Genomic DNA, 26,669 nt, shown 5'->3' on the forward strand with positions numbered 1-26,669 from the left:
GGGGGTAGGAGGGGAGGCTTCCTGGAGCGGGCGACAACGGGGTGCGGAGGGAGCGGGAGCTGCCGGCGGGGAGGGCGTGGAGGGGTGGCGAGTCCCAGCTTCCGGAGGTGGAGGTGCGGGTGTATGTGGGGGGGACCCGTGCTCTCGCTCTTTAAAAGGCCGGCGGAAGCGTGGCGCGCTCGATCCGCACTCGCGGCGCAAACTTGCGGGCTGGGCTCTCGCGTGCGGTGCGGCAGGGCGGTGGGCGCCGGGAGCGGTGCGGCCCCCTCGGCCCTCGGCCCGCGCTCCCGGCGCTCGCGCCCCTCCCGCGCCGCCGGGCTCCCGGTGCCTGGCTCGCAGGCTCTCATATTCTCCCCGCCGCTGCCGCTGCTGCCGCCGTCAGGTGCCCGCACCTCGGCCGGCTGCGCTCGCTCCCCAGCCCCGAGCCTCGGCGCACGCAGCGCCCCGCACCGCCTCGCCCGCGCTCTCGGGGTCCGCGGCGGCGGCGGTGGTGGCAGCACCGGCACCGTGGCGGCCGCTCCCAGCAGCTCCAGCTCCCCGGGAGCAGCCGCCGAGCGCCGCTTGCTGCTCCGAGGCTCCGGCCAAAGCGGCAGCCAGCTCCTCCCCGCCGCGCCCGGGACTGCTGGCGGCTCCGCGCCCGGCTTGGTCCGCAGCGTCAGCGCCGCCCGCCGCGGCCCGGGCTCCCGGCACCGCGAGCAGCTAACGGCTGGCTGCCGCCTCCTTGCGCTCCCCGGGTGCAGCCGACCCCTGGCCGCGGCGTTCACCTCGCCGATGCGCGGTGAGTTGTAGCCGGAGGGACACGGGCAGAGGGGACGATGCCCTCCGGCCTCCGGGAGCGCGGGCTGCGGCGGGGACCCCGGCGTTTGGGGAGGTGGCCTCGTGAGCTCCCTAGTTCCGGGAGGAGGGCGCGGGACCCAGGTACAGGGGTTCCCCTCAGGGCTGGTGCGGCCCCTCCGATGCCCCTCGGGGACCAGGCATAGCTATTTGCGGATCTGGGGGAAAGTGGGGTGGGGGCTATGATGGGCTGCACTGATGACAGGTGGAGTTGGCTCCGATGGGGGACGGTGACACCCGCGCGCCCCCTCTGCGGAGAGGCTAGGCGATGGGGCGCGGGTCGGGGTGTGCGCCTTTGCCCGGTGGTCCTCAGCTGGAGGCAGCTCCTGACCCTTGCTGAGGCTCCCTTCTCTGAGAACGGCGTCCAGCCCGGGCACCACCTTCGCCACTGGCTGGAGCCTGAGCGCCTCCCGCCTGCAGCCGCCGCCGTGGTTTGCGGTGGCGCTGCAGGTCTGGGGTCTCTCCGCAGCCCCGGGACCTGAGGTCAGGCTTTCTCTGGACTCTTGGGACCTTACCCTCCCCGAACCCTTGGTGAATCGAGCGTCTCTAAGGGCTCTGTGTGAGCGAGCGTGTGGAGGGGGAGGTCCCTGCTCAAGGGTCGTTTCCCGGAGCCCGCGGGCAGCCGTGTCCCCTCCCCGCGCGGGGGCGGGGCCGAGGTGGAGGCCTGACTGTGCGCTGCGCCCCCGCACCCCGCACCCCGCACCCGGCGCTGCGAGGCTGTTTGTGCTGAGCTGGGGCAGCAGCGCGGCGGCGGCGGGGAGTCCTGAGCGCAAAGGACGAGCGCCCTCTGCCCTTAGGCCCTGAGAGACACTATCATGGTCAGACAATCCTTTCCGCAGGGGGTACCTGGTTTCTTCTCTTTGCACTTCTCACTATTCCTGTCCAGGGAGAAAGCTGGCTTTTGGGGACACCCTCTGAACTGGCTTGCAGGGTTAGGGTGCCCCAAGCCACATGTGTGGCAGTGTGATGGCCACCCTGCCGTGAGTCTGGCATGAGGGGTAGGTGTGTGTGTGTGTGTGTGTGTGTGTGTGTGTGTGTTCGCAGCCACCCCCTCTACTCTGGATTCTGGACTTAGAGCAGGCAGGAAGGCCAGCACTCTGAGAGTGTCCCTGCCGAGGTCGCTAGAGCCTGATCCGGGCAGCCAGGGTTTCCTTTCTCTCCCTACCTCTCAGGCTTGGTCTTAGCCTCTTTCTCTCCGGCACCGCACCGGAGGAGGTGGCAGGCCTTTGGTGAGAACTTGGGAGCATTCCTGAACTGCTCAGCTAGGAGCTTGGAGACTCCCGTGGCGGGTGGGGTGGGTGGGAGAGCATCACAGAGGATCCTCACAGGACTTGGGCAGGTGGGAGCGTGCTGTGGGGGTTCGTCCGCAGTGGAAGCCTGTTTCCTGGAGGAAGCCCCAGCCTTGGTCAGCGTCTCCTCCTGGGTGGGAGGGACCTTTGGGAATGCTACCTCAGAGTCTCTACTGAGCCTTGAAGTGCATGCCTCAGACATGACTCCTCATCCTGGAAGCTGGCTGGGTTTAGCAAGGGGGGAACAACCCATGAATGGTAGATTTTCAGGCGTGTTCGGGGGGGGGGGAGGATACTCAGCCCCACACAGAACAGGTCCGAGGAAGGGAGGACAGGAGCTGAACAGCTTTTCTGGTCGGCCCTCCCTCCTCTCAGTGCTTTCTACGTCTTTCTGTTGGCGGCATGGTTTGTTGGAGCCTGGCAGTCGGCCTGTGAGTGAATAGTTTTACCGTCCAGAAGAGTCTGGAATGCTCTGTGGCCTTGTCCCTGTCCTGAGGGCTCCACAGCCCACTTTGGGGTGGCTGGGCTGTCCCTACCCCACTGCAGGGGCCAGTTGGTAAGAAGACGTGGAGCAGAACCTATGACTCCAGAGCCCTGTAATTATAGCTGACAGACCCGTCCTCTCTCCACAAGCACGAGCAAGCAGCCCCTAATTACCACCCACCCCAAGACATCTGCCCACCCTGCTGTCCTCCTCTTGTCGCCCGCCCGGAACCGAACTTCTTCCCAGTGGGCAGGCCCTGCTGGGAGCCGGGGCAGCTGGGCTGTCAGCTCCTGCCACCTGGAGAAGGCGTGAGGGAGCTGGCAGCCAGGCCCCAGCCCCGCTCCTGGCCTGGCAGAAGACTTACTGCCTAAGCAGGGCCACCTGAAGAAGCAACAGAGGGCCTTGGAGTCGGGGAACAGCTTCCTGTCACTTCCTACAAGACCTCTTGTAGCTGAGAGGGTCAGGTCTGCCCCAGCCAGGGGGGAAATACTGGAAACTCAATGAGGCGAAGCTGGAAGCTGGCTCATTGGGCAAGCACCAGGGCCTGAGTGTGGGTACCAGCACCTGTGTGAGAAGGTGACGTGCTGATGTGCCTGTAATGCAGCCCTGGGGAGGTGGAGCCTAGCCCAGTCAGCCTACAGCTGCCTACTTAGTGAGCGACCTGGCTCAAGAAACAGGGAGGAGAGGGACTGGGGGTGACACCCGCCGTCTACTCCTGGTCCCCGTATGTACACAAGCATGCACGAGTGTGTTCACCACACACACACACAGCACGCATACATATACAGCGTGTGCATAGAAGCATTGAGAGATGCCCCAGCCTGGGGCCCTTGGAGAGCAGGCTAGCTCCTCAGGCCCGTGCACCTGCCCTCTGCGCAACAATGCCTCCCTCCGACCTCGCCCACCTCAGGCTGTGGTTCCTCTTCCCCAGAGAACTTTGCTTCTGCAGGAAAGGATTTGAGAAAGACCCCCTTAGAGAAGCACCTGCTGGCTCCAAGCTGGCCTAGCCCGCTGTCTTCCCCTCCCCCCCACCTCTCTTCCCGGTGAGCCCACAGGCCGGGCGAGGCTGGTCCTCAGCTGATGCCGCCCATGAAGTGTCATCTCAGGAATGTGTCTGTGTAGCAGTCTCCTGGTGGCAGTCAGGTGTTAATGTGTGGACACGCATATATTAAATGAATTGGGTAACCCGGTGCATAATGGCATTATCGGGACCCTGTTCAATTAAAGTAGATATTATCTGCAGTAATTGGGAAGTGACAGCCCATAATGACAGCCTGTGCCATTTTAGGCCCGAGTGAGACAGTCTAGTTAGGCCTCCACTCTCCGGGAGAAGGCAAGGCCACGGCCATTGAGGTGAAGGGAGCACAGCGGGGTGGGCTGTGGGCCAGAGGTTTGGGTTCTCTGGTTGTCTCTCTGCAGTCTTGGGTGACAGAAACCAGCCCTTGTACCTACTAGTTAGGGCAGGGCTAGTTAAAACAAAGCCACTGCCTGGATGCAGGGCTGGTTCAGATACAGAGATGAGAGAGAAAGCTCCCGGCAGGCACCGTCTGTCACAGACACTGTCCTGGACTCTCCTGGTTCATGGCCTTTGTGCGGCCCGCCTAGGGATGGAGGCCTGTCCTCAGATGTGGCGAGTCCACAGCTCTGTGGCAGGATAGATTGGACAGGGCTAAGCCACCCGCTCCAGGCAGTGCTTGGGTGTGTGTGTGGAGGGGGGGCGGGGGAGAGGGTTGGATTTAGGGAGAGGGCGGGACAGAAAGGGAGCAGCTGCAGAGATGAGGCCACAGCAGCATGAGCTAGCTGTACTTGAGTCTTGTTATGGGAAGCAAGGGACGGTGGCAGCCAGTGGGGAGAGGAGAGGGGAGGGGAGGTCTGGGCCATGGACACCGGCCTGGGCCTGAAGGTTGGACAAGACAGCATGGATTTTGATGCTCCAGAGAAGGCAGGCAGTGGGTGTTTCTGGCCAAGAGTTGGTGGCCTGCGCAGGTGGTTGTCCCTCTGGACCTCGGGGTCTCTCTTTCACTGTGTCACTGCGCTTAAGCCCCCCCCCTTGCCCCCAGCCATTTGCCTCTCTGCACTGTGGCCAGGGAGTCTGATTTGACCTTAGCTGGTTACCTTCTCTGGCCTTGTCCCCTCAGCCACCCCTCTGCCCCCTCCCTCCCTCCCCTCTGGACGTGCTGTCCTGCTGCTGTCCCCTGATAACGAGCACCAACCTCAGGGCCTTTTTTCTCTGTGGTCCCCTCCAGGCTTCTGCTCAGAGACCCACAGGGCTCGACCCCTCCAGGCTTTCCTTTCTGTTTGAATGCAAGCCCTTGTCATCTTCCTCCCAAAGGGCTGCTCTGGGTAGCACAGACCCTTCACTGTGCTACGTGGCTTTTGTACCCTCCTTCGTGGCCAGTGTCAGCTGCACAGGGGTGTGCATCCGCTGAGGCACGGCGGCACGGCAGGGCACACTGTAGGACCCCAGCTGTATTTGACTGAATGGTCATGGTTAAAGGGTCTGCGTTCCCCACACACCGCGAGGCCCCGTAGACCCCAGGCACGGCTGCTGGTTGTCTGTCCTGGGCTCTGCCTCAGTGGAGCTGCATGGCTGCCTCTGGGTAGGACTTGTCTCCGCCTGTCATTGATTGAGGGTGTTATTTTGTGTTCTGATCCGTGGAGGAAGCACGCACAGGCGATGTGGAGAAGCTGGTCACATGGGCCCCCAGTGTGCACCTCTCCCGCCCCGAAGCATCAGCTTCAGCATCAGCGGGACTAATATTTGTTGTAGGAGCTGGAGTAGCTGGAGTAGCTGGAGTAGCTGGGCACATTTCCTGGGGGAGGAGGGCTCTCGGCGGCCACTGAGAGGGCAGAAGTACGGGACGGCGGGTGCCATGTTTTCCTCAGCTGGGAAGTCATTTCCTGTGTCTTTCCCACTCCACTCCTGCTCCCCTTTCGTACCCCTTTCTCCAGGGTGTCCCCTCTGAATCCCGTCTGTGCTCTGGCAGAACCTGGGCGGATGCCTGGGAGTGTGGGATCTGGGTTTCAGGACTTTGCGGTGTGTGTGTGGGTCCCAGTCAGGAAGCTTCCGCTCTTTGGGTTGTGGGGCTTCCAGAGCTGGGTACCAGCACCATCCTCTTGGTTACCGGCCTGTGGTTGTCAGGTGCTGAGGCACCAGGATTGCGGGGGCGGGGGGGGGGGGGAGGGGGGGTGGGCGGGGAGTTCCTGCTCTTTAGAATAAGTCTCTGGGTGGGTAGAAAGTTCCAGATACCTGGACGCCTTGGCCCTGTCAGTCTGAAACCTCACTCCAAGTTCCACCTTTAGAAGTGCCCTGTGTGGCCAGGCGTGGTGGCGCACACCTTTAATCCCAGCACTCGGGAGGCAGAGGCAGGCGGATTGCTGTGAGTTCGAGGCCAACCTGGTCTATAAAGTGAGTCCAGGACAGTCAAGGCTACACAGAGAAACCCTGTCTCGAAAAACCAAAAAAAAAAAAAAAAAAAAAAAAGAAGAAGTGCCCTGTGTGTTACAGAATCTTGTAAATACAGAGCAAGCCCCTGGGAAGCCGTGCAGGTCCCTGGGAAGGTGTGCAAGCCCCTGGGAAGCCATGAAGGCCCCTAGGAAGGAGTGCAGGCCCCTGGAACGCTGTGCAGGCTGCGTGCGGGGTGGGTCTGCCCTGCGGGTCTCAGGCAGGCAGAGCTTTCTCACTGTGGGTCAGGGGAGGTTTTGAGTGACCTGCGTTTCATGTCTTAGCACTGGCATGTCCCTTTGGGAGGGTGTTGACTCACAAACCAGTCCTTTGCTGGGTGGTGTGGTCCTGGGGGTCGTGGAGGCAGAAAGAGAGGAGAGACCCCTGGTTCCTTTTCTTTTGTCCTTTAGGGTGAGATGTGGGTTGAGGGGTGTCCACACAGCTGAGGAGATTTAGGACAGTCCCCCCTCAGCAAGCTGAGCTGAATGGGAGCAAAAGCTACCCAGGGTGGGACAGGCCACCACGCTGAGGTGCTAGAGCAAGGCTCAGGTGGGCTGAGGTGCAGCCTGGGTTCTGTTCTAGCTCTCCCTGCAGGCCTTGCTCCCCTGAGTACCCACATCTGTCCTTGGGCACCATCTGCAGTGGATCCAGCATAGTGGCTCCCACCTCGTCCTGTAGCACAGTAGTACAATGTCTGTCTCTCTCTCTCTCTCTCTCTCTCTCTCTCTCTCTCTCTCTCTCTCTCTCTCACACACACACACACACACACACACACACACACACACACACACTCACCCCTGCCCCCATTTTCTGCCCTCAGTTCTGGTGTTTGGGTTTTGTTCTGTCTGGTTGGTTTTGGGAGAATAGAAGGCAAGATGGTTAGAGTGTGGTGAATCACGGTTCTTCTGTGCAGTTGTTGCTCTGTGGTCCGGTTCCTCATGCCTGGGGAGGAAGGGTTGAGGCCAGAAAGGCCGGTGGACCTTGAGAGGACTTTGCATTGACAACGAGACAGGTTCCCGTGCACCACCCTCAGGTGACAGAGGCCGGCTTAGATGGCAGCCCATTCCAAGTTCCCTTTATAACTTCCTCACTCAAGAGAAAGCTCTGGAAACTGCCTTACTGTTGGCCTTCCGAGCTGCTGCCACAGGGGGAGGCTGGCTCTGTGCTGTCACTGTCCACCCTGAAGCCAGCGGGAGGGGGAAGGGAGGAGGACTAAGCCAGGGGCGCTAGGGGCATGGGGGTGCGGGGGGGGGGGGGGGAGAGGAGAAGAGGAGGGAGAGGCAGCCAGCCTGGGAAGAGGTGCCTTTAGTTTGTCCTATTTGAGCTACCCTGGCTATTTTGGAATTAGTGGGGGTAGAGAGTCTGGGGCCTGGGGAATGGACTTCAAAGAACCCCCCTTCTCCCTGCAGGGGGAGACAGGCGGCCCTGGTGCTGTTCCCTGCTTCCTTTTCAGGGTATTTTTACTTCCCCTTGTTCCTAATACAGCATCAAAAGATGGGCGACGGGGCGGGGGGGAGGGGGCTGCAGGAGTGTGTGTCTGACAAACTCTTTAGCGAGTCAGGCCTGCCAGGGGTGCTAGGGGACCTGTTAGGGTCAGGGACTAGGATCCAATCCGAGAGAGAGGTTTGGCAGCGGAAGTGCCCTCAGAGCTCCTGATCCTGGCTCTGCTCATGTTGGGCTCCCCCCACCCCCCATTCCCTGATGGTCCTCACATGTGGGTGGTGTAGTGAGCCTCTAGGGAAAGCTGTCAGAGAACCCCTGGAAAGGGCTGCAGGCCCGTGCAGGGCCACTGTCACAAGCTGTTTCATGCAGGCTCCCTGCATCAGCTGGCCCTGATGTGGCTCATACTGTTGGGGTGCCAAACCCCCTCCATGTGACACTTATGGAAACAGTCATGAACTCAGAAGGCCTGAGGGGCTGCCCACCACAGCAGTGGTGACCAGACCATGGGGCAGCCTGCACATACACTGCCTTTCTTTTCTGCGGGCGGAAGTACTTGGTGCCACAGCTGCCTCCTCTGTGCGGTGGGGCTGAACTCTTCACCGTTCCTGTAGTTGGTGGAACCGCCAAGTAACCCCTTGGCAGCTGTATGGCATGTCCATGCCCTGTGTGCACACAGGTCATTTCGGTGGCAGCTGCAGATGTGCCCGTGGGGCCAGCATGGTGCCCAGACTTACGCAACTTATATATCTGAACAAGAGACCCAGAGGAGCTCACCTGGCAAGGCAGGGCAGAGCTTTGGGACCCCCGTGGTGACACCAATCTCTTCCTAACTGCCGGTAAGCTGCCTACCGCGCAGAGAAAGACACTTAGAAAGTGACCCTATAAAGCCATTCCCATGAGGGGCGAGGGGCGACAGCTCTGAACAGGGGTAGCCCACGACACTGGCTGTAGCTCCAGCGCCAGCTCCCTGGGTCTTGGAGAAGGTGATGCTCCCAGCCTTTCCATGTGCTTTGTTTCTGGACCTGGGACATCTTGATCTGGGTGACTGGGAATGTCATGGGATGCTCTGGCCTTCCAGGGTGCTGGCTGAGCAGGGCCACGTGGACTTCGTCACTGTCACTGGCGTCTCTGTGTTGAAAGCTGTTGCACTTGGAACATTTGAGGTCTGGGCTTGTAGCTCAGTGATGGAGAGCTTGTTTCGATGTGCTGGACCTTGGGGTTCAATCCCAGCCCCCCCAACACTTTAGTGTGAGGACCCCGTGGTGAGAAAAGCCCGGAAGCCATCTTTCCCTTCCCTCTCCTTGGGGCTTCAGTAGAAAGGCTGGCAAGTTGGGGGCCCCTGCTAGGCCTCTATGGAGGCACCTCATTTCTTTCTTTCTTTTTTTTTTTTTTTTGAGACAGGGTTTCTCTGTGTAGCCTTGGCTGTCCTAGACTCACTTTGTAGACCAGGCTGGCCTCGACCTCACAGCGATCCGCCTGCCTCTGCCTCCTGAGTGCTGGGATTAAAGGCGTGCGCCACCACGCCCGGCTGAGGCACCTCATTTCTAAGGGGAAGTTTTTAATCCAGATTCTAGTTCCTCTTCCAGTTGAATGAGAAACTGAGGCACAGAGTGGCCAAGTAGCTGGCTGGCCTTTACTTGAGAATCCCCCAGAGAAGGGTCACCTCTCAGCCCTGATGCAGCTCCCAGCTGCTCCCCAGGTGGGCCCCCGAAGGAGAGGGAGGAGGCTGCTGGCTTTAGGTGTGGGGGGGGGGCAAGGCTGAAGGGGGGGGTGTGCGGGAATCCCCGGGGGAAATTAGCCCAAATTAGCTGTGAGGCTGAGGAAGAGCTTTGTTTCTCCTCTCTCCCTGCAGATAAATATTTAATCACAACAACAATAACAGCAGTGATGACAATAGTGTGCGGGGGCCAGGCCGCAACCCGAGCCCCACTGGGGCGGCAGGGAGATGGAAGGAGGCCTGAGGAGGCTGAGGCAGGGAGGGCGAGGGACAGGAGGAAGGAACCTGTGTGCCGGGGGTGAACATGTGGAAGTGGGGAGCCCCAGATTCCCACTTCTTCCCAGCCTTTGAAGTTGCTGCTCCCGGCCTGGGCTCAGCCAGCACCACAGCCTTCCTGGGCAGCCTCTCCTCCCAAGGTCTTCCTCACCTGGACCCTGGGTTCCCCCCCCCCCAAAAAAAAGCTGTGTTTCCTGTTTGGAGCTATGAGCTGAGAGTTCTCTGTTCCGCATTTCTGTCATGATGTTGGACTGACAGGATTGGGGTCTTGCTATAGCTTCTGAGGCCCATTCCTCCCCAGCCTTGCTTGCTGTCCCTAGAGTACTCTCTTAGGGGCCTGGCCTCTGCGGGCAGTAGACCATGGCCATAGAAGGTCTTCAAGTGTGACCCTGCTTTCAGCTGGGCCCTGCATTTCCCCAGGAGCTGGCTACAGCATCGAAAATCAAGGAGCGGTTTATAGCCTCCTCGGTGCTAACCCCTGGGCTCCCTCTCCCAGGCTCCCGACAGGAATCACAAACAGCAATGTCTCCTTCAGGCTGGGTGATAGTCTCTCTCTCTTTCCCAGGTTGGGAGGAGCAATCGGAGCTGTTTTCTTCTTGATGCTAAGATCCCGCCAGGATAGGAGCGTGCCTCCCTTCCCACAGCCAGACACGGAAACCTGGCCCTCAGGACATGGGGACAAGCATCCAAGACCTCCTGTAGCTCAGGCCACTTGCTGTCGCCTGTGGGTTTGGCCTGTGTGGGCCCCCCCAAGTCTACTCAAGTATCAGAGGAGGAGAGATCTCTGGGATGGGCCATCTTGAGCCATCCTGCTGCTGAAGCTGCCCTGTCCACGTGCGCGCCCAGGTCATGGGACCCAGAGCCTGCTAGGGCTAGGAGTGGGGCCCACTGTTCATGGGTCTCTAGGCCTTTCCGAAATGCCTGGGAAGGGAGGCTGGGCCTGGTGGTGGGCCCGGCTGCCTGTCTGCCTGCTTCTCACCATTTATGGGCCCTGGGTGCCTTCATCCTTAGGGAAGCCCAAGGGTCACCCCCACATGAACTCTATCCGCATTGATGGGGACATCACGCTGGGAGGCCTGTTTCCTGTCCATGGCCGAGGCTCTGAGGGGAAAGCCTGTGGGGAGCTGAAGAAGGAGAAAGGCATCCACCGGCTGGAGGCCATGCTCTTCGCCCTGGACCGCATTAACAACGACCCGGACCTACTGCCCAACATCACGCTGGGCGCCCGCATTCTGGACACCTGCTCGAGGGACACCCACGCCCTCGAGCAGTCGCTGACCTTTGTGCAGGCGCTCATCGAGAAGGACGGCACGGAGGTCCGCTGCGGCAGCGGGGGGCCGCCCATCATCACCAAGCCCGAACGAGTGGTGGGCGTCATCGGAGCTTCAGGGAGTTCGGTCTCGATCATGGTGGCCAACATCCTCCGCCTCTTCAAGGTTAGTGTCTGCGTGTTCCGCGGCCGGGGGTGCCCTCTTCTTCCTGGCTGTGGGAGAGTGTATGAGGATGGGGCCCCCACGCTTGGCTCCGGCGCCTGATCCTGTGTTTGAAGCTCCAGCCTGGCGGAGCTGACATGCGCTCGCTGAGGGATGGGGCTTGATGTTGACCTCGGTTCCGAAGCAGATCCTGCCCCGAACCTGGAGGGGGCCTGGAGTGTGTGAAAGAACAGCCAGAGAGAGGCAGACAGACAAACAGAAGACAGGTGGATCGATGGAAGGGCAGCCAGACAAAATGTAGGATGGGATTGCCACAGTGTTACAGATCGCCAGGAGAGAAAAAGCAAGACTTTTGTTTTGACATTGTTTTCAAATAATTGCGATTCCCAAGAAAGATATGTTTTCTTCTGGTTAGCTGAGGAAGCCCCTGGTGGCCCTTCGGTTCCGGCTGGAGAAGAGTGGCCTGGTTTTCTGCTGGGGGTGGGGTTGTGGGTCCAGGAGGACGAGAGAAGGGGGGGGGCGGGGGCGGCTAAACTCTAACCCTGCGACCCTAACCTAGCCCTGGTCTCCTTCCCACCCTCCCCTCTGGCCTCTGCCCTCCTCCTCTACGTCTTCCTCTCCTCCCTCCCCAGCCCCTCCCTGCCCCCTCCACCACCTCCCGTCTTCTCTTCCCGGGGCAAGAGCTGCTGATTTGCAATTCAATTGGAGCCAAGTGCTTGCTAAGCTGCTAAAACAACTGAAAGCTACTGGGGAGAGGGAAAAAAAAAACGTTACAAGCATTTTACCAATAATTATGCTCCGCTGCCCCCACCCCCAAGCCTGCCTCTTCTGCTCTGTACGTGGTGTAAGTGTAGGGGAGAAGTGGGCGGGAGAGAAAGGGATCAGAAGAGACCGCTCCCCCCCCTCCCCCCTTCCTAACTCTGACCTCTAGCTCCTTTGCCCCGTCTCCAGAGCTTGCTGAGGCCTGGGAGAGGCTGAGCCACTGGGGGTAGGAGGAGAGGAAGCCGATCCCTCTCACCTGGGGCCCGTTTGTCTGACTCCCAGCATGCATCAGTACTGGGGATGGCGTGTGTGCCTGTAGGAGGGGATGGATAGAGAGGAAGTTCCTGTTTGATGGGGTAGAATTTAGCCATGGCGAGTCTCAGGTAACTTACCCACACTGCAGCACACACCCTGCCGGCATTGGCAGCCATTATAAAACCCACGTGTGCACCTGCTGTGGCCTTAGGGTAGCCTTCTCCTGGGGCGTGGGTTTTACTTGGTTTGGGTGTAGGAGCGGCTGGGACCTCTAAGGAAATGCTGCCCTGCCCTCGCAGTGGGCATTTCAAGGAGTCCCTGGGGACGTTGTGCTCCTGGTCACCTCATGGGTTCTCAGAGTGCTGTATTGGAGTGAGCAGCCTGGTTGGGTCCTCTCGTGCCACTAGCCCCACGGAGAGGAGGGGACAATGGGGAAAAAAAAACGGTGGCTGGCTGCCCCAGGCCTGCCCCAGTGATGGTTGGGACTGCTGAGTCACCCAGGGCCCTGCCAGGCCTGGGAGGGAGGCAGCCTGGGCCACCCAACTGTGCTCCTGGTGACATGGGCTCAGCCCCCACCTCATTGCAGGTGAGATTTGCCTCAGTGCTCAAGATTGTAGGAGGAGGGCCCTAAGGATGGGGTGGGGGAGGCACGTCTGACATTCTGTGTGCCAGTCCACAGAATGGCCTGTCTGGATGGTTGACTTTAAAGCATATCCCCGGGACCACATATCTGGGGGACAGTTTGGAGCTATTCTACCCAAGGATGGGCACAGCTGGTGTGACAGGAGCCAGGCAGGGCTCAGGGGCTGAGCCTCTGATCAGATGCGAAGAGGTTGTGAGGTCCGAGCTGAGCCCAGTAGGACCACAGGGACTGGCGTGTGTTGTGACGTCAGCGGGCTGCATTGACTGCTGGTCTGGAAAGGGGGTGGGGGGAGGGGCAGCCAGAAGGCCGAGGTCTGTGTTCCCTGGGTCCCTTTTAGTGATAACAATGGCTGGCCCAAGCTGCTGACATGAGGCTGCTGCACTAATGAAACTGATAGAGATGAGAGTTTTGACCGGAAACTCAAAAGCCATTACCAGAGGCGAGAAGTTTAACCCATCGAGGGTGGGCAGGGCAAGCTCAGGAGCGCTAGAGAGCCAGCTCTGGGGCTGTGGGGGGTCACTGCCCAGCTCTGCCTCCCAGTCCTGACAGGGACAGCCTGCCTCAGGGCCAGGCCTGTGTGCTGTAGCTGCACGGGGCCAGACCTCTGCTTCCTTCTAGACTGCTAGCTCCCACAAATGGGGCAAAGTGGGATGGACATTCAGGGCATCTCTGAGGAGCGGATGCCTGACTCTGGGGGCCACAGGCCTAGCAACCCCTTACATCACATCCTGCTTGTTTTTCTCAAGAGAGGGAGTGGGGCTGGGCGTGGTGGTGCACGCCTTCAACCCCAGCACTTGGGGGGCGGAGGCAGGCGGGTCCCTGCAAGTTCAAGTTCAAAGCCAGCCTGGTCTACAGAGTGAGTTCCAGGACAGCCAAGGCTACATAGAGAAAAACCGAGAGAGAAAGAGAGAGAGAGACACAGACAGACAGACAGACAGACAGACAGAGAGACAGAGACAGAGAGAGACAGGAGGACACAGTCCCTGAGCAGGAGGTGGCTGTGCCTGCCGTGTGGTGGTGACAGCCCTAGGCAGGGTCAAGCCTGAAGTTTAATCCTTGTCCCTCCAGAGTCATTACAACTCCACTTATGGTACCAGGCCTTGTCATCAGAGTGTGCTGAGCCAGAGGGACGTTCGTTCTGAGAACAGATGTTGAGGGTGGCCCAGACGGTGTGTAGGCTCCAACCTGTGCACCTGGGGGGGAGGGGGGGAGACAGACTCGGAATTACTGCAGTTCTTTTTGTGTGGGAGAGAGCTGAGGCCTGGAAGAGAGGCCAGCCAGAGTCGTTGTTGAACTTGGACTGACCACGTGGGCATGCCAGTCAGCCTTAGCCTGTCTTAGTGTCTTCGTCTGCAAAAACATGATGACAATCACCCTAACCTCCTTGGCCAGGTGGATGGAATTGGGAGGTGGGGCTCGAGCAATGGCAGCACAGTGCCTGGCACACAGTCAGCCCGCAGGAAATGTCACACCCAGCTTGGAGCCGGGCCTCAAGTCAGCGTGAGACGCTCCACCGATGCAGAAGAGCTGAGAGCAGGAAGGCTGCGACAGCCGGTGACCTTTGAGGCTGATCCTGGAGAGTTCCTGCCATCTGCTGGGCCACGTCTTCCTGTGGGGGCTTCGAGCTCAGTGTTGGCTGAGCAGCCAGTGTCTCCATGGGTAGCGACAGGCCTCCTGTTGGGCCTAGTGAAGGGGAAGGGCCTCCGAGCTGCCCCAGCCTGGCCGCGAGGGTACCACCATTGCGGGTGGGACGGAGTGGCTGTTGAGCAGTCCAAGGCTCAGCCAACCCTCAGCCCCTGCCCAGGACACCCGGGAGAGTAGCAGAGTTGAGAGCAGAAATGGTTCTGGTTCTTTGAGCATGTTTCAGGCCATGGAGGAGAGGGACTCTGAGAGTCGTCCGCCTCCAGACGGCAGCTCACGCTTCAGCCCCAAAGCTGGGACGTGCTGACTCGGACCCCTCCCCTTCCTTGGGAAGAGCTGCTTGGCTTCTTTCTGAGCTCGTCCTGGGCTCAGCCTCTCCCCAGCCTCCTGCCTGGTCCTACCTTAGGCTCCGCTAGAGGCTGCTCAGTGTCCGCGACCATCTTCCTCTTAAACTTCTTTCTTTCAACAAGGTCAGGTGTAGCTCAGGCTGGCCTCATGTAGCTCAGGCTGGCCTCAAACTTGCCATATAGCTCAACTTCTGAGTCTCTTGCCTCCTCCCTAGTTCCCCAGCGCCGGGATGACAGGCATCCACTCTGGTATTGTTTTTTTTGGGAGGGGGAGTCAACTTGACAGAAATTAGTTATCTGGTAAAAGAAACTTCAACTGAGGAAACACCTCCATCAAATGGGCCTACGGGCAAGTCTGTGGAGAATTTTTGTGGTTGATGACTGACGTGGAAGGCCTAGCACACTGTGTACAAGGCTACCCTCGGGCTGGTGGTCCTAAGTGTGTAAGGAAGCCGGCTGAGTAAGCCATGGGGACAGCCAGCATGCAGCCTTCATCCATGGCCTCTCCATCAGTTCCTGCCATGAGCTCCTGCCACAGTGGTGGACTGTTATCTGGAAACTTCCGCCACACCCAGTTTCTGTGGTGCTGAGTGTGGAATCCGGGCTTCCTGCTTGTTAGGCAGCACCTACCCACCCACCCACCAAGCCACACCCCCGAAGTGGAAGTTTCTGGTTTCCCTAAAAACTCAAGTTGTATCATGAGATGTTTTTCTGGAAGCTGTCCTGTGAGAGGGTGTGTAATGTTCTGCTGAAAACAGACATGTGAGAGGGCGCATGATGTTTAGAAAGAATAGACATTGAACCCCATAGACAGGGAGACGACGCTGTTTGCATTGCTGCGCCGTGCACCGTGGGGCTGGTCTCCGTTTAGTAGAGAGGCCTTTTTGTGGTTATTCTGGCTGATTCTGGCTGCTTCCACCGACTCGTGCCGATTCGGCAGAGCCTTGCTGTTTCTGCTGGACTGTGCCACTGTTACAGATTCGTGTTGCTGTTTGGTGTTTGCTGTTGGACTGGACTGCTGGTGTCCTGACAACGAAGACTAGAATTGCCCCAAGGGACCAGGCTGAATCAAGCCCACAACCCCCTTTTCCTACTGACCTTCTTCTCTACCTCCGATTGGTGGGTTAGAAGGGAAGTAGAAGTGTCTGAGAACCCTAAGTAAAGTAGGTTTTGAAAAATCTTAAGCCTACACACACCCCAGCCCCTGGAGCCATCTTTCTAGAACCCAAATTGAATCTCCTGTCTCGGCTGCTTAAGCCTGATCTACACCACAACTTCCCACAGTTCCCCGGGCAACGTCAACTCTGACAGCCCAGCCACACCCTCTCTGTGCACAACACTATAGCCAGTTTGTTTTCTTCACATTCCTGAAGGCACCAAGGTGTTGTAAAGCCAACAGCCTTTGTGCCCGTTATCCTTTCTGCCCGGAATCTTCTCTCTCACTCTTGTCTCAGACTCATAGATCTGCCCGTCTCTGCCTCCTGAGTGCTGGGATTAAAGACATGTGCCACCCCACCTGGTTCTGAGACGGTTTTTCTTTTTTTTCTTTTTGGTCTTTGGAGACAGGGTTTCTCTGTGTAGCCCTGGCTGTCCTGGACTCCCTTTGTAGACCAGGCTGGCCTGGAACTCACGGCAGTCCTCCTGCCTCTACCTCCCGAGTGCTGGGGCTGAGGCTCCTCGTTTGTCTGACCTCACATCCTCTTGATGATAACCTTTGCAGGTGCATTCACCGTTCACACACACGTGGACTTGTCTGTCGGCTCCCACCCTTGGCTCGCTAGCCAGACTAGACAGTGTGCCTGGCTGGCCCGTTTTCATATGGTGCGTGAGTTACGGAGGCCCCCTATGGTTCAGACATGTCCAGTCCAGGCCTGTGGGCTGTGTGTGCCCCAGGACAGACATGGATGCAGCTAAACCCAAAATCATAAACTTTTTAAAACATTTTGAGGGGCTGGAGGGGATGGCTCTGTGCACAAGAGCGTTTGCTCTTCCTGCAGAGGACCCATGTCAGACAGCAGCTCACAGTCACCTGTACCTCCATCTCCAAGGGACCCAACATCCTCTTCTAGCCTCTGAGGGCAAACACACACACACACACACACACACACACACACACACACACACACACGCGTAATAAAAAATAAACAGTTAAAATTATGTTATTTTGGGCCAGTAAGAAGGCTCAGCGGGGACATAGGCACCTCCTGCTAAGCCTGATGTGTTGAGCTCCATCTCGAGGGCCCACATGGTAGGAGAGAATTGACTCCCACAAGCTGTGGTGCACACACACTATCACACACACACACACAAACACACACGCATGAAATAATGTAATAACTTTTTTTTTTTAATTATGAAGCTTAAAAAAAAAAAACCTCAATTGCCCAGTTGTCAAGTGTGAATTCTATTGCTTTACCTTGTCAAAAGTTTGGGTATGCGTGAAACTTTAAAACGGTTGTGAGGGGGTGTGAACCCTCAAAAATACAATGTATCACGCCGTGGGAAAGTCCGTGGAGGCACAGCCAGACCTGCCTGGTTCTTCTTGTTGGGGTAATAGTTTCAGTAGCTGATCCGGGGACAGAGCCTGTCCTGCTGGGTGTGACTATCTGCAGAATAGGGGGTGGGGGGGGGTCGGTGGGTGGGGGGATGGGTGGGCGGGGCCACAGAATAGAGACCCTCCTGAAGGAAGGGCCTTGGTGTGTCCTGGGCTGCAGCCGCTGCAGCTGAGGTCTTAGAGCCCCCTGCTTGTTTCTGGGTTGGGGAGGGAAGAGCTGAGGTCACCTTCCCAGTGAGTTAAACTGGTGCCACCAGCTGGGTGTGCCCCCCTCCAGACACTTAATGCTCAGCGTCATCTCACCCAACACCTTGTCCCTGTGAGAGGGGCTCACTTAGAGGTTTGTTTCCATAGCGTTTGCTCTGCCTTAGTTTGGGGGTGAGTGAAGCAGATAAAAGAAGGGCCCCGAGAAGAGAAAGTGGCGTGCTGGGTGGCGGCAGCCCACCAGCCTCAGCCTGGCCCTGGACGCCGCCATTCTCCCAGCACCCCCGGCAGCACAGCACGCGTTCAGTGCTCTGACCTCCTTTTCCAGAGGTGGGAACTGCTCAGAGTCACACAGGCGAGCCGTAGAGCTGTGTATGGATTGGACACTTGCACCCAATTCCTCCTCGCTGTCCCCCGTCCCTTGAAGAGGGCAGTGACGTGCTCATTGGCAGAAGCAGCAGAGTGTGCGCAGGGCTCTTACTCAGGGTCTAGCATGCCAGTGTCCCGAGACCAGGTTGAATGCACAGCTTACTTCTCTATTGCAATGAAGAAGGCATCTTGACCCAGGCAACTTATAAGAGAAAGCATTTAATTGGCTTGTAGGTTCAGTTTTCTTAACCAATATATTTTATTACGAACTTATTTTTTTGTTTTTTGTTTTTGTTTTTTTCGAGACAGGGTCTCTCTGTATAGCCATGACTGTGCTGGACTCACTTTGTAGACCAGGCTGGCCTGGAACTCACAGCGATGTGCCTGCCTCTGCCTCCCGAGTGCTGGGATTAAAGGCATGCACCACTACTGCCCAGTTTATCACGAGTGTATTAACCGAGCATATGTCCCTTATAACCCGACTAAACAAAACAATAGGAAAAGAGGATTAAAGAATAACAAAGCCGTAAGGATATCAGTTCTGAGGAATGATTCTCCTGGCGTTGCCAGCAGGATTTTGTCTGCTGGAACCTGGAGTAATCAGAACCCGGAACCTCAGCAGGAGCCCGGAGTCCCGAAGCCTTCCCTTGAGTGGTTCTCTCCAGGAGCATCTTGAGGGACTTGCTCACGGTTTAGAGAATGAATTCATGACCGTCATTGCAGGAAGCGTGGCGGCAGGCAGGCAGGCAGGCAGCAGGCAGGCAGGCAGCAGGCAGACAGGCAGACAGGCAGATAGGCAGGCAGGCAGGCAGCAGGCAGACAGGCAGACAGGCAGGCAGGCAGGTAGGCAGGCAGACAGGCAGACAGGCAGGCAGACAGGCAGGCAGGCAGGCAGACAGGCAGACAGGCAGACAGGCAGACAGGCAGACAGGTAGGCAGGCAGGCAGCAGGCAGACAGGCAGGCAGGCAGGCAGCAGGCAGGCAGGCCCTGCAGCAGCAGCTGGGAGCTCACATCTGACCCACAAGCAGGAGGAACAGACCGAGTGGGCTTTGGTTTCTAACTCTCAAAGCCGACTCCCCAGAGACACACCTCCTCCAACAAGGCCACACCTCCTAATCCTTCCCAAACAGTTCCACCACCTGGGGACCAAGCATGCAAACACAGGAGACTCTGGGGACCAAACTAATTCACACTGCCACAGTGGATGCCAGGGCACTTGTAAGGAACTGCAGGGAGGGCCAGAGAGGATGGTGCACAGTGGGACTTTCACCTGCTCTTCTAAGGTTCTGGTGTATACTTCTCTCTTACCCCAGGTACCGGGAGTCACTCAGGGGGACAGGATACGGCACTGGGGTGCAGCTGCAGCCCTGAGGGTCTCAGATGCCAACACTACTTCTGGTCCCCTTCCCTTTAGCTTGGACTGAGGGCTCTTAGCTGTTTTGTTCCGTTGGATGACACCTGTGGTGCCGCACAGGCACTCTGTAGCTAGGGAACACTCCATTTTTGCTCCCCAGAGGCCAAAGCCCTGGGTTGTGGTCATCACAACAGTTCTTACCTGGACCCTGGCACTTGGGGCATCTGTGCACTGAGCAGTGTCTGTCCTTTCCGTTCCCATGTGCCCTGTACTCAGTTTGGCTGAGGAGGCTCTTGGGGGAGCCCTGGAAACCACACAGGGAGCTGTAGGGACCAGGATGTGGTGGGGTGCTGTAGAGGGGCTCAGGGCCCCTGCTTCTGGCTCCCAGCTCCTTCTCTGCTAGCTGGCCTGGTTTTTCATCTGTAAGCGTTCACCCACATATGCTCTATGTACCATAGTTTCCTGTCTAGCCTGCTAAGGTGGCCTTGGCTCCCCTTAGCTGGGCTTTGGCACCTTGGTGGCACCTGACCCCTGGGCCCTGCCCCATGGTCTGACATGTGTACCTCGGGTGAACATGTTGCTCCAAGCAGAAGCCAAGCAGATGAAGCCGTATTGGAGTGGGGGGAGTAGGTGAGGAAAAGATGAACTGCTCAAACTAATCATGCCAGGGGCGGTGTGACCCATAGAGGAACAAACAGGGCAAGTCTCATGGAAGCTGCTGTGGGCAGAGGAATGGCCATTTTGGAGAGGGGAAGTTCTTATAGGCAGGTGGGAAAGTGTTGTGGAGAGTGGCAGTGGCAGCAGGGTGGGGTGGCTCAGGCCTTTAATCCCAGCACTCTGGAGGCAGAGGCAGGCGGATCGCTGTGAGTTTGAGGCCAGCCTGGCCTACAAAGCGAGTCTAGGACAGCCAAGGCTACACAGAGAAACCTTGTCTCGAAAACTTAAAAAAATAAAAATAAAAAAAAAGATTGGCAGTGGCAAGTGCGATGGTGCTGGGACTGTGGATTTGCAGGGTGGTGACTGAGACTCCACCATGCCTCGCCTCTGAAACCCACAGTGGCTCCTCTTGGCTGTAGAGGTGGCTGATGAGCCTGGTCCAGCTTCTTAGCTTGTCAGAACCTCTGCTCTCTCACTGATAAAACATGGCACCAGCAAGCCTGTATTGCTGTATTGTACCCCAGCCGTGCCTCTGAAGCCTGGGCGTGTGCACCTCTACCTGAGATGTAGGGCTCAGTGCGGTGTCCGCAGAGCACCCTGGGCCCACAGGCTGTGGTTGTGGACACTGGAGCCAGCCATGTCAGCTCTTGCCCCTCGCTGTACAGCTGAGGCCTCTGTTGATGAGAACCAGTGCGGGGTAGGGGGTGAGGGGAAGACAACGGGCTGAGTGACGTCGTCTTTGGTGTCCTGCTCACAGCTATCAAATGGGCTTCATGATGCCCCTGCCCAGGCGAGCATGTGTTCTGAACAGGAAGAGCGGTAGTTTAGGGGTAAGAGGGCTGGGTTTGGGCAAGCTGATGACTGGTGAGTGTCTTGAGGTCCCTGCAATGGGACCTGCTGACATGGACCCTGCTGTCCTTTCCATAGTGGCTGGGCCCTGTGAGGGGATGGTGGCTTGAGAAAGGCTTTTGGTCCCCTTGCCGGTAAAGCCCAGGGCCTTGGGGCGCTGCTGTCTCAGTGTGGGGCCTCGGGTGGGTCAGCTGCTGGCTCAGTAAGTGAGCCGAGTTGAGCAGGCAGAGACGCTGTGTGGAGCTGTGTGTGCAGGGGTCACTGCCTGCCCTAGGCCTTCAAGGTTAGGGCCAGGGCCTCCCTGCCTGCCTCCCCTCTAATGAGCTATGAACGGCCCATGTTCCCAGTTTATTCAACTAGGATTTTTATGGCCCACACATGCTGGAAACAGTAAGAAGCAGAGGTCTGCCTGAGATGACACGTGACCTCTTCCCCATGTGCCGCTGGGGGCCTGGTGGGGTGAGGAAGATGCTCATCTGGAGGATGTTTAAGGGGTGCAGGCGCTCCCCTCAGCCTCAGGCCTCATGCCTGCTCTTGCCATCCACGCCCTTCCTCCCCTAAGGTAAGCAGTCAGTTCCATTCTAAGCCCTTTCTGGTGGCACCTGACTTACCCAGACCCCCTCCTGTGGCTCAGGACACCCTCTAATGCCTGTAGCTACAGAAGTCCCCCCAACCCCTGCCAAGATGGCTGTGGGTGGGGACCGAGGCCGGGTCGCAGGCTGGGATTGAACCCTGGCTCTGCCACCCGTGTTCAGTGCCGTGAGCTGGGAAGGATGCTGTGGCTCACGGAGCAACAGAGAGCTCAGTCCTTCCCAGGCCTCAGTTTCCCTCTGGTGTTGGCGGAGGGTAGTGGCTGGGCTCTGCCAGCTCTGGCCCTGCTCTGGCGCAGGGAGTGTGGGGCAGGCTGGTAGCAGCCATGGCCCGTTCTGTAGCCTTTCTTAAGGGCATAGGGGAGTTTGAAGCTTATTACACATCAACAGTCCTGCAGGGGCAGGAGGTCTGTCTTGGAATAGGAGAGTGAGAGTATCTAGTGGGCACGGTGAGGGCGCAAACAGCAGAAACAGCATTTTCCTCTGTCCTGTCCCCAAGGTAGTCTGCGTTGGGGTGGGGGACAGCACTAACCTGCCAGGGCCTGGGATGGCATGGGGTACTCTCAGACAGTGCTCTGTCTGTCTGTCTGTCTACATAGCCCTAGCTGTCCTAGAACTACTATGTAGACCAGGCTGGCTTCAAACTCACAGAGATCCGCCTGCCTCTGCCTCCCGAGTGTTGAGATTAAAGGCGTGCACCATCACCAGCTTCAGCTGGATTCCTGAGTCAGGTTGGAGATAGGAGGCTTCCTGTAGGAAGCTGCTGATAGTGGACCCTGTGGAGGAGGGGACAGTGAGCATGAAGCTTGCAGGTCACAGCAAACACTAAGTTCCTGGATGTGCGGGTTGACCGTCCCTCCTGTGGGCCGGGCGACTGCTGGAGCTCAGGGTTACGCTAGCAGGGATGTGTGGAAGCCGGGGACTCAGCAGGCGGCCCTGCTGCTACCCAAGGGCTCTGGTGTCTGAAGTGTGAAGACCAGTTCAGTCCCTCGTAAGTGCTTTGATTATTTTAAATTGCTTAAGTGGCTAATATAGCCCTGAGCGGCCTGAGTGCTCAGGGACACAGACACAAAATCAATTAGCAAAGTACAACAAACCTCGCAGGGGCCTCACCTGTTCCACCCGCCTCAGTCCTGTGTCTCCCCACCAGGGCCTGGTCTGTCACTTCCTTGGCCCTGCCAGAAGCTCTGCTGGCCTCTGCTTCTGCCTGCTGGGGCATCGCAGGCCATTGGGGTCGCCTAGAGTGTCCTACAAGACATCCGGCCACCAGGCAGCTTGCTGCAGCCTGCCGGTCTCTCCTACCAGCAGTGTTAGGCGCCTGACATTTTAGGTCAGTATCCCCCATGCTCTCTGGCTCAGTGATCTCGGACACCCTGGAGCACTGCATGGAGACTTTATTTGTTGTCAGGCCTGGTGGGGACTGGACACTACCCTGTCACCTATCTGGTTTCACACAAGTGTGAAAGGCCCTTTTTCCCTTGGTGGCAATGTGTGACACTCCTGGCTTCTGTGGCTTCTCTGAACTAGATTTTCTGTCATATGTGATGACTGGCCCCGTCTCCATTGCTGTGCCTGTTTCTGTGGGGGCGAGCTCCTCTACACAGGGCCCAGGCTGGACCAGACAGTGGCCTGTGGTGGGCTTCACCTCTGCGTCTAGCCAGGCAAGGCACATTCATAGGTGCCCTATGGCCGGTCCTGACTGGCCTCTGTGTGGCCAGATCCTCACAGGATCTAGAGAGGAGAATGGGAGACATTTGAACAGACAAGCCAGCATGGAGATCCTGTCTGTTCTTGGAAGATTCCCGGTACAGAGACAACTGGCTCACTCAGACTGCTGGCGTCTCCTCAGCCACACTCGGCAGACAAGCAGCCTGTGCCCTTTGGATGGTTGGTGTCATTCATACGTTCCTGAAGCTGTCCCAGACTCTGTTTGCTGTCATTTAGGGCTCAGGCATAGCACACAGACCCAGCATGCCCTGGGGTTCAGGGTTTTACTTATTAAAAAAAAACTAAAGAAAAAAATTTACCTTTAAAAAAATTACTTGAGCTGGATGCAGTGGCACATGCCTATAATCCCAGCACTCAAGGAGCAGAGGCAGACAGATAGCTGTGAGTTCAAGGCCAGCCTGGTCTACAAAGCGAGTTCAGGACAGCCAGGGCTACACAGAGGAAAAAAAATGATTTGCATAATTTTATTTTTTTGTGGGCTTGAGTGTTATGCCTGTATGTGTGTGTGTGTGCCTGGTGTGCAGGGAGCCAGAGGAGAAGGTAGCAGGCTCGCTGGGGCTGAAGTTAAACCTGGTTATAAGTCCCATGTGGGTGTGAGAAACTGAGCCTGGCTCTAAACCACTGAGCCATCTCTCCAGCCACCAGATGTTTTAAGAAGAGATGTCATTTCACTTTTAATTATGTGCACATGTGTCCGAGTGTGTGCACATCAGAAAAGCAGCCAGAGGTGTTGGGTCTCCAGGAGCTGAAGTCACAGGCTGTAGTGAGCTGCCTGACGTGGTGCTGAAAACTGCGCTTGGGTTCTCAGTAAGTGCTGTATGTGTTGGCTCGTGTTGCTGAGCTGTCTCCTCAGCCTGGAGCTCGGGGATTTCTAATGGCTGCTACTGCTGACTTCTGAAACTACATAGGGCATTCATTCATTCATTCATTTACTGAGACGGGGTCTCTCTCTATGCAGTCCTAGAGTTTGCTATGTAGACCAGGCTAGCCTCAAACTCAGAGACCCTCCAGTATGCTGGGATTAAAGGTGTGCACCACCGTGCTTGGAAAAATTGTTTGAGACAGGATCTCATTTATCCCAGGCTGGCCTTGAACTCTCTGTTTAGCTAAGGACCAAACCCAACTTTGTGATCCTTCTGCCTCCACCTCCCAAGTGCTGAGATCACGGGCAAGCCCCGCAGTATCCTCAGTGCTGGGGATGAAGCCCAGGGCTTCCTATGGGCCAGCTAAGCATTCTGTCAGACGAGTCACACCGCAGTGGCCGCTTCTTGACCATCCCACACAAGCTGCAGAACCATCAAGACTGTGGCCCCATTTTACGGATGAGAAAACAGCGTCTGTAGACCATGGGGAGGCTACGCAGCCAGTTAGAGCCACATCGTGGCTGAGTCAGGCCCTAGCTGACGCTCTGCATGCCCAGAAGTCAAGAGGAGGGTCTCCCAGACCCAGCACCCCTGTGTAGGCCTGCCCACCAGGACCGGGACAGCGGCCCGAGAGCCCCGTCTGAGCATGCCAGTGCCCCCGTCTCCTTCCTGATGGGGTTTGAAAAGCCCACATGTTTGTTCTAGGTTTGGAAGAAAACAGAGAAACAGTGGTCTGGGGAGACGCTGTTGGCAAAGTAGTCACTGCATGAGCGTGAGGCCCTGGGTTGCATTGCTAACCATCACGTTAAAAAAAAAAAAACAAAACCAACCAACCAACCAACCAACCAACCAACCAACCAAACAAAAAAATGCTGCTCACAGCTGCAGTTACAGCTGTAATTGGCAGCTGGGTCTCAAAACCTCAGGTGGAGTCTCGAGAGGTGGTCAGCAGTTGGGAGCTCTGGCTGCTCTTTCAGAAGACCCAGTTTTGAGTCCCAGCACCTACGGGGTGGCCTACAACTGTCCGTAAGTCCAGAGGATCTGATGCCCTCCTCTGGCCTTTGTGGGCACTGTATGCACTTGGTGCATGTACATACATGCAGGAAAAACACCTACATACATGAAATAAAAATAATACAAAGCTTAAAAAAGCCTTTTAGAAATCTGGTAGAGAGTGACTGAGGAAGAGACCTAATATTGACCTCTGACACCTGCACACACATGTTCATACACACGTATGCACAAAACCAGCATAAAGAAGCATAGAGAAGGCTGGGGAGGCGGCTCGTTGGTGTAGAGCGCAGGCTGCACTGGCTGCTCCTCAAGGGTCCTGGGCTTGATTCCCAGCATCTGTGTAACAGCTCACTGTGAGCTCCAGTGACTCCAGTACTGGGGGGCCCACCCCTCTTCCGGCCAAGCATGGACAGCTATCTATGTAGATAAAAACTCAACAACATAAAAGAGGCAAAAAACATTTGCTGTTCCCATCCCAGGAGGTGAGCTGATTCGTGTGTGTTTCCCACTGCCCTGTATTTACCCAGCAGGTTGAGTTCGCGTTTGTGGCTAGTGTTGCACAGACCATGGCGGCGAGAGTCTTTCGATGTCTGTAACCGGTCTTTGAAATACATTGTCTGCTGGCTACACAGTCCTCACCCTGTGATGGCGTCCTGGCCATTTCTAGTTTGAGTCTTACCGGTGGCTGGTTCGATGTGCAGTTTGGGCGCTGCCACACATGTTTGTGTTTCCGGTTGGCTCTCTCTCCACGAGGACACATGACAGGGTGGCTCCCGGGCATCTGGGGGAAGTGCCTGAGGGAGGGGCACTGATCTCATGGGCCAGACAGGTGCTCAGGTGAGCTCGGGAGGGTGGTGTGGAGGTAGAAATGGCAGGTGGAGCCTGGGAGGTGGAGCAGGACATCTCTGGCGATGCGCAGGGTGAGGGAGCTACGTACTCAGCTCCATTTGTGGCGTGGGGCGCGTGGGGCGCGTGGGGCCGGCTTAGGCCGGTGTCCAGGGAGATGAGCTGAGGGCAGGACTGCTTCTTTGGCAGGAGTCGGGGCAGGTGAAACCCCACAGGAAACCTTCTCAGATGGGCACCCCACCTCCAGCTCCTCCCTCCTGCCTTGCCACTCCCTGCTCCTGTCCCCCGGGACTCTCTGTAACCTCCCGTCTGCTAGCCTCTGTCTGGTGGGCTCTTAAGACAGAGCCGCACCCTCTCCTGTGCTTTTACATCAAAAGGTGTGACAAAGCGTGGCTTTCAGACACGTTGCCCTGTGGGGTTTGAAGGCAGGTACGTGGAAATGCTGGCTCTGGAGCTGTGTAAGCGGGCAGCTTTAGGGGGGACTGTCCATCATTTTTCCAAACAGATGATGCCCTCTTGCCACCTGTAGCTCCCTCCTATATCCAGAGGCCAGCGAGTCCACAGCCTGCCAGGCGGCTCTCTGAGGTCAGCTCTGCAGCTGTGCATCTGTTCTGCCAGCTCCAGCGGCTGCAGCACCTTAGGAGGAGGAGCTGGGTCTCTGTGCATCACAAGGTGGGGAGGTGGCTCAGTGGTTAGAGTGCTTGGGGAGGTGGCTCAGTGGTTAGAGTGCTTGTGCAGCCGGGAGTACAGATCAGGGCTCAAATCCCTAAAGTTCACGTTAGTGCTGAGCAGCCATGATGGGGAGCCCCCCCCCCCCCCCGCCGCTGCCCCAACAGGCTAGCTAAGGAGAGCTCTGGGTTGGATTGAGGGGACCTGCCTCCATGATGGAGGAGGACACCCGAGTTCAACCTTGGGTCTCCATGCACACGTGCTTGTGCACTCCCACACATGTGCAAAGTCTGCACAAATACATGTATGCACACACCATACACAACTGACAATGGGAGAAAACAAGAAAAAACAAAAAAATGTAAGGGTGCATGGAGGCCCTGGGGCCTGCGGCACTGCCCA

At 57.5% G+C, this 26,669-nt stretch overlaps 1 protein-coding gene across 1 annotated transcript in view; it reads left to right on the top strand.

Moving 5' to 3' along the window:
- The first annotated feature begins 649 nt into the window (after positions 1 to 649).
- Positions 650 to 26,669, top strand: part of GRM4 (glutamate metabotropic receptor 4) — a 92,596-nt gene continuing 66,576 nt past the window's right edge. Inside the window, exons 1-2 of the mRNA XM_084754179.1 lie at positions 650 to 778; positions 10,054 to 10,924. Of these exons, the coding sequence (XP_084610305.1) occupies positions 10,406 to 10,924 (519 nt within the window). The 5' untranslated portion in view covers positions 650 to 778; positions 10,054 to 10,405. The remainder of the gene's footprint in view (positions 779 to 10,053; positions 10,925 to 26,669) is intronic.

This window comes from Acomys minous, assembly GCF_964271855.1.
Source record: "Acomys minous genome assembly, chromosome: 13".
Lineage (NCBI taxonomy): Eukaryota > Metazoa > Chordata > Mammalia > Rodentia > Muridae > Acomys > Acomys minous.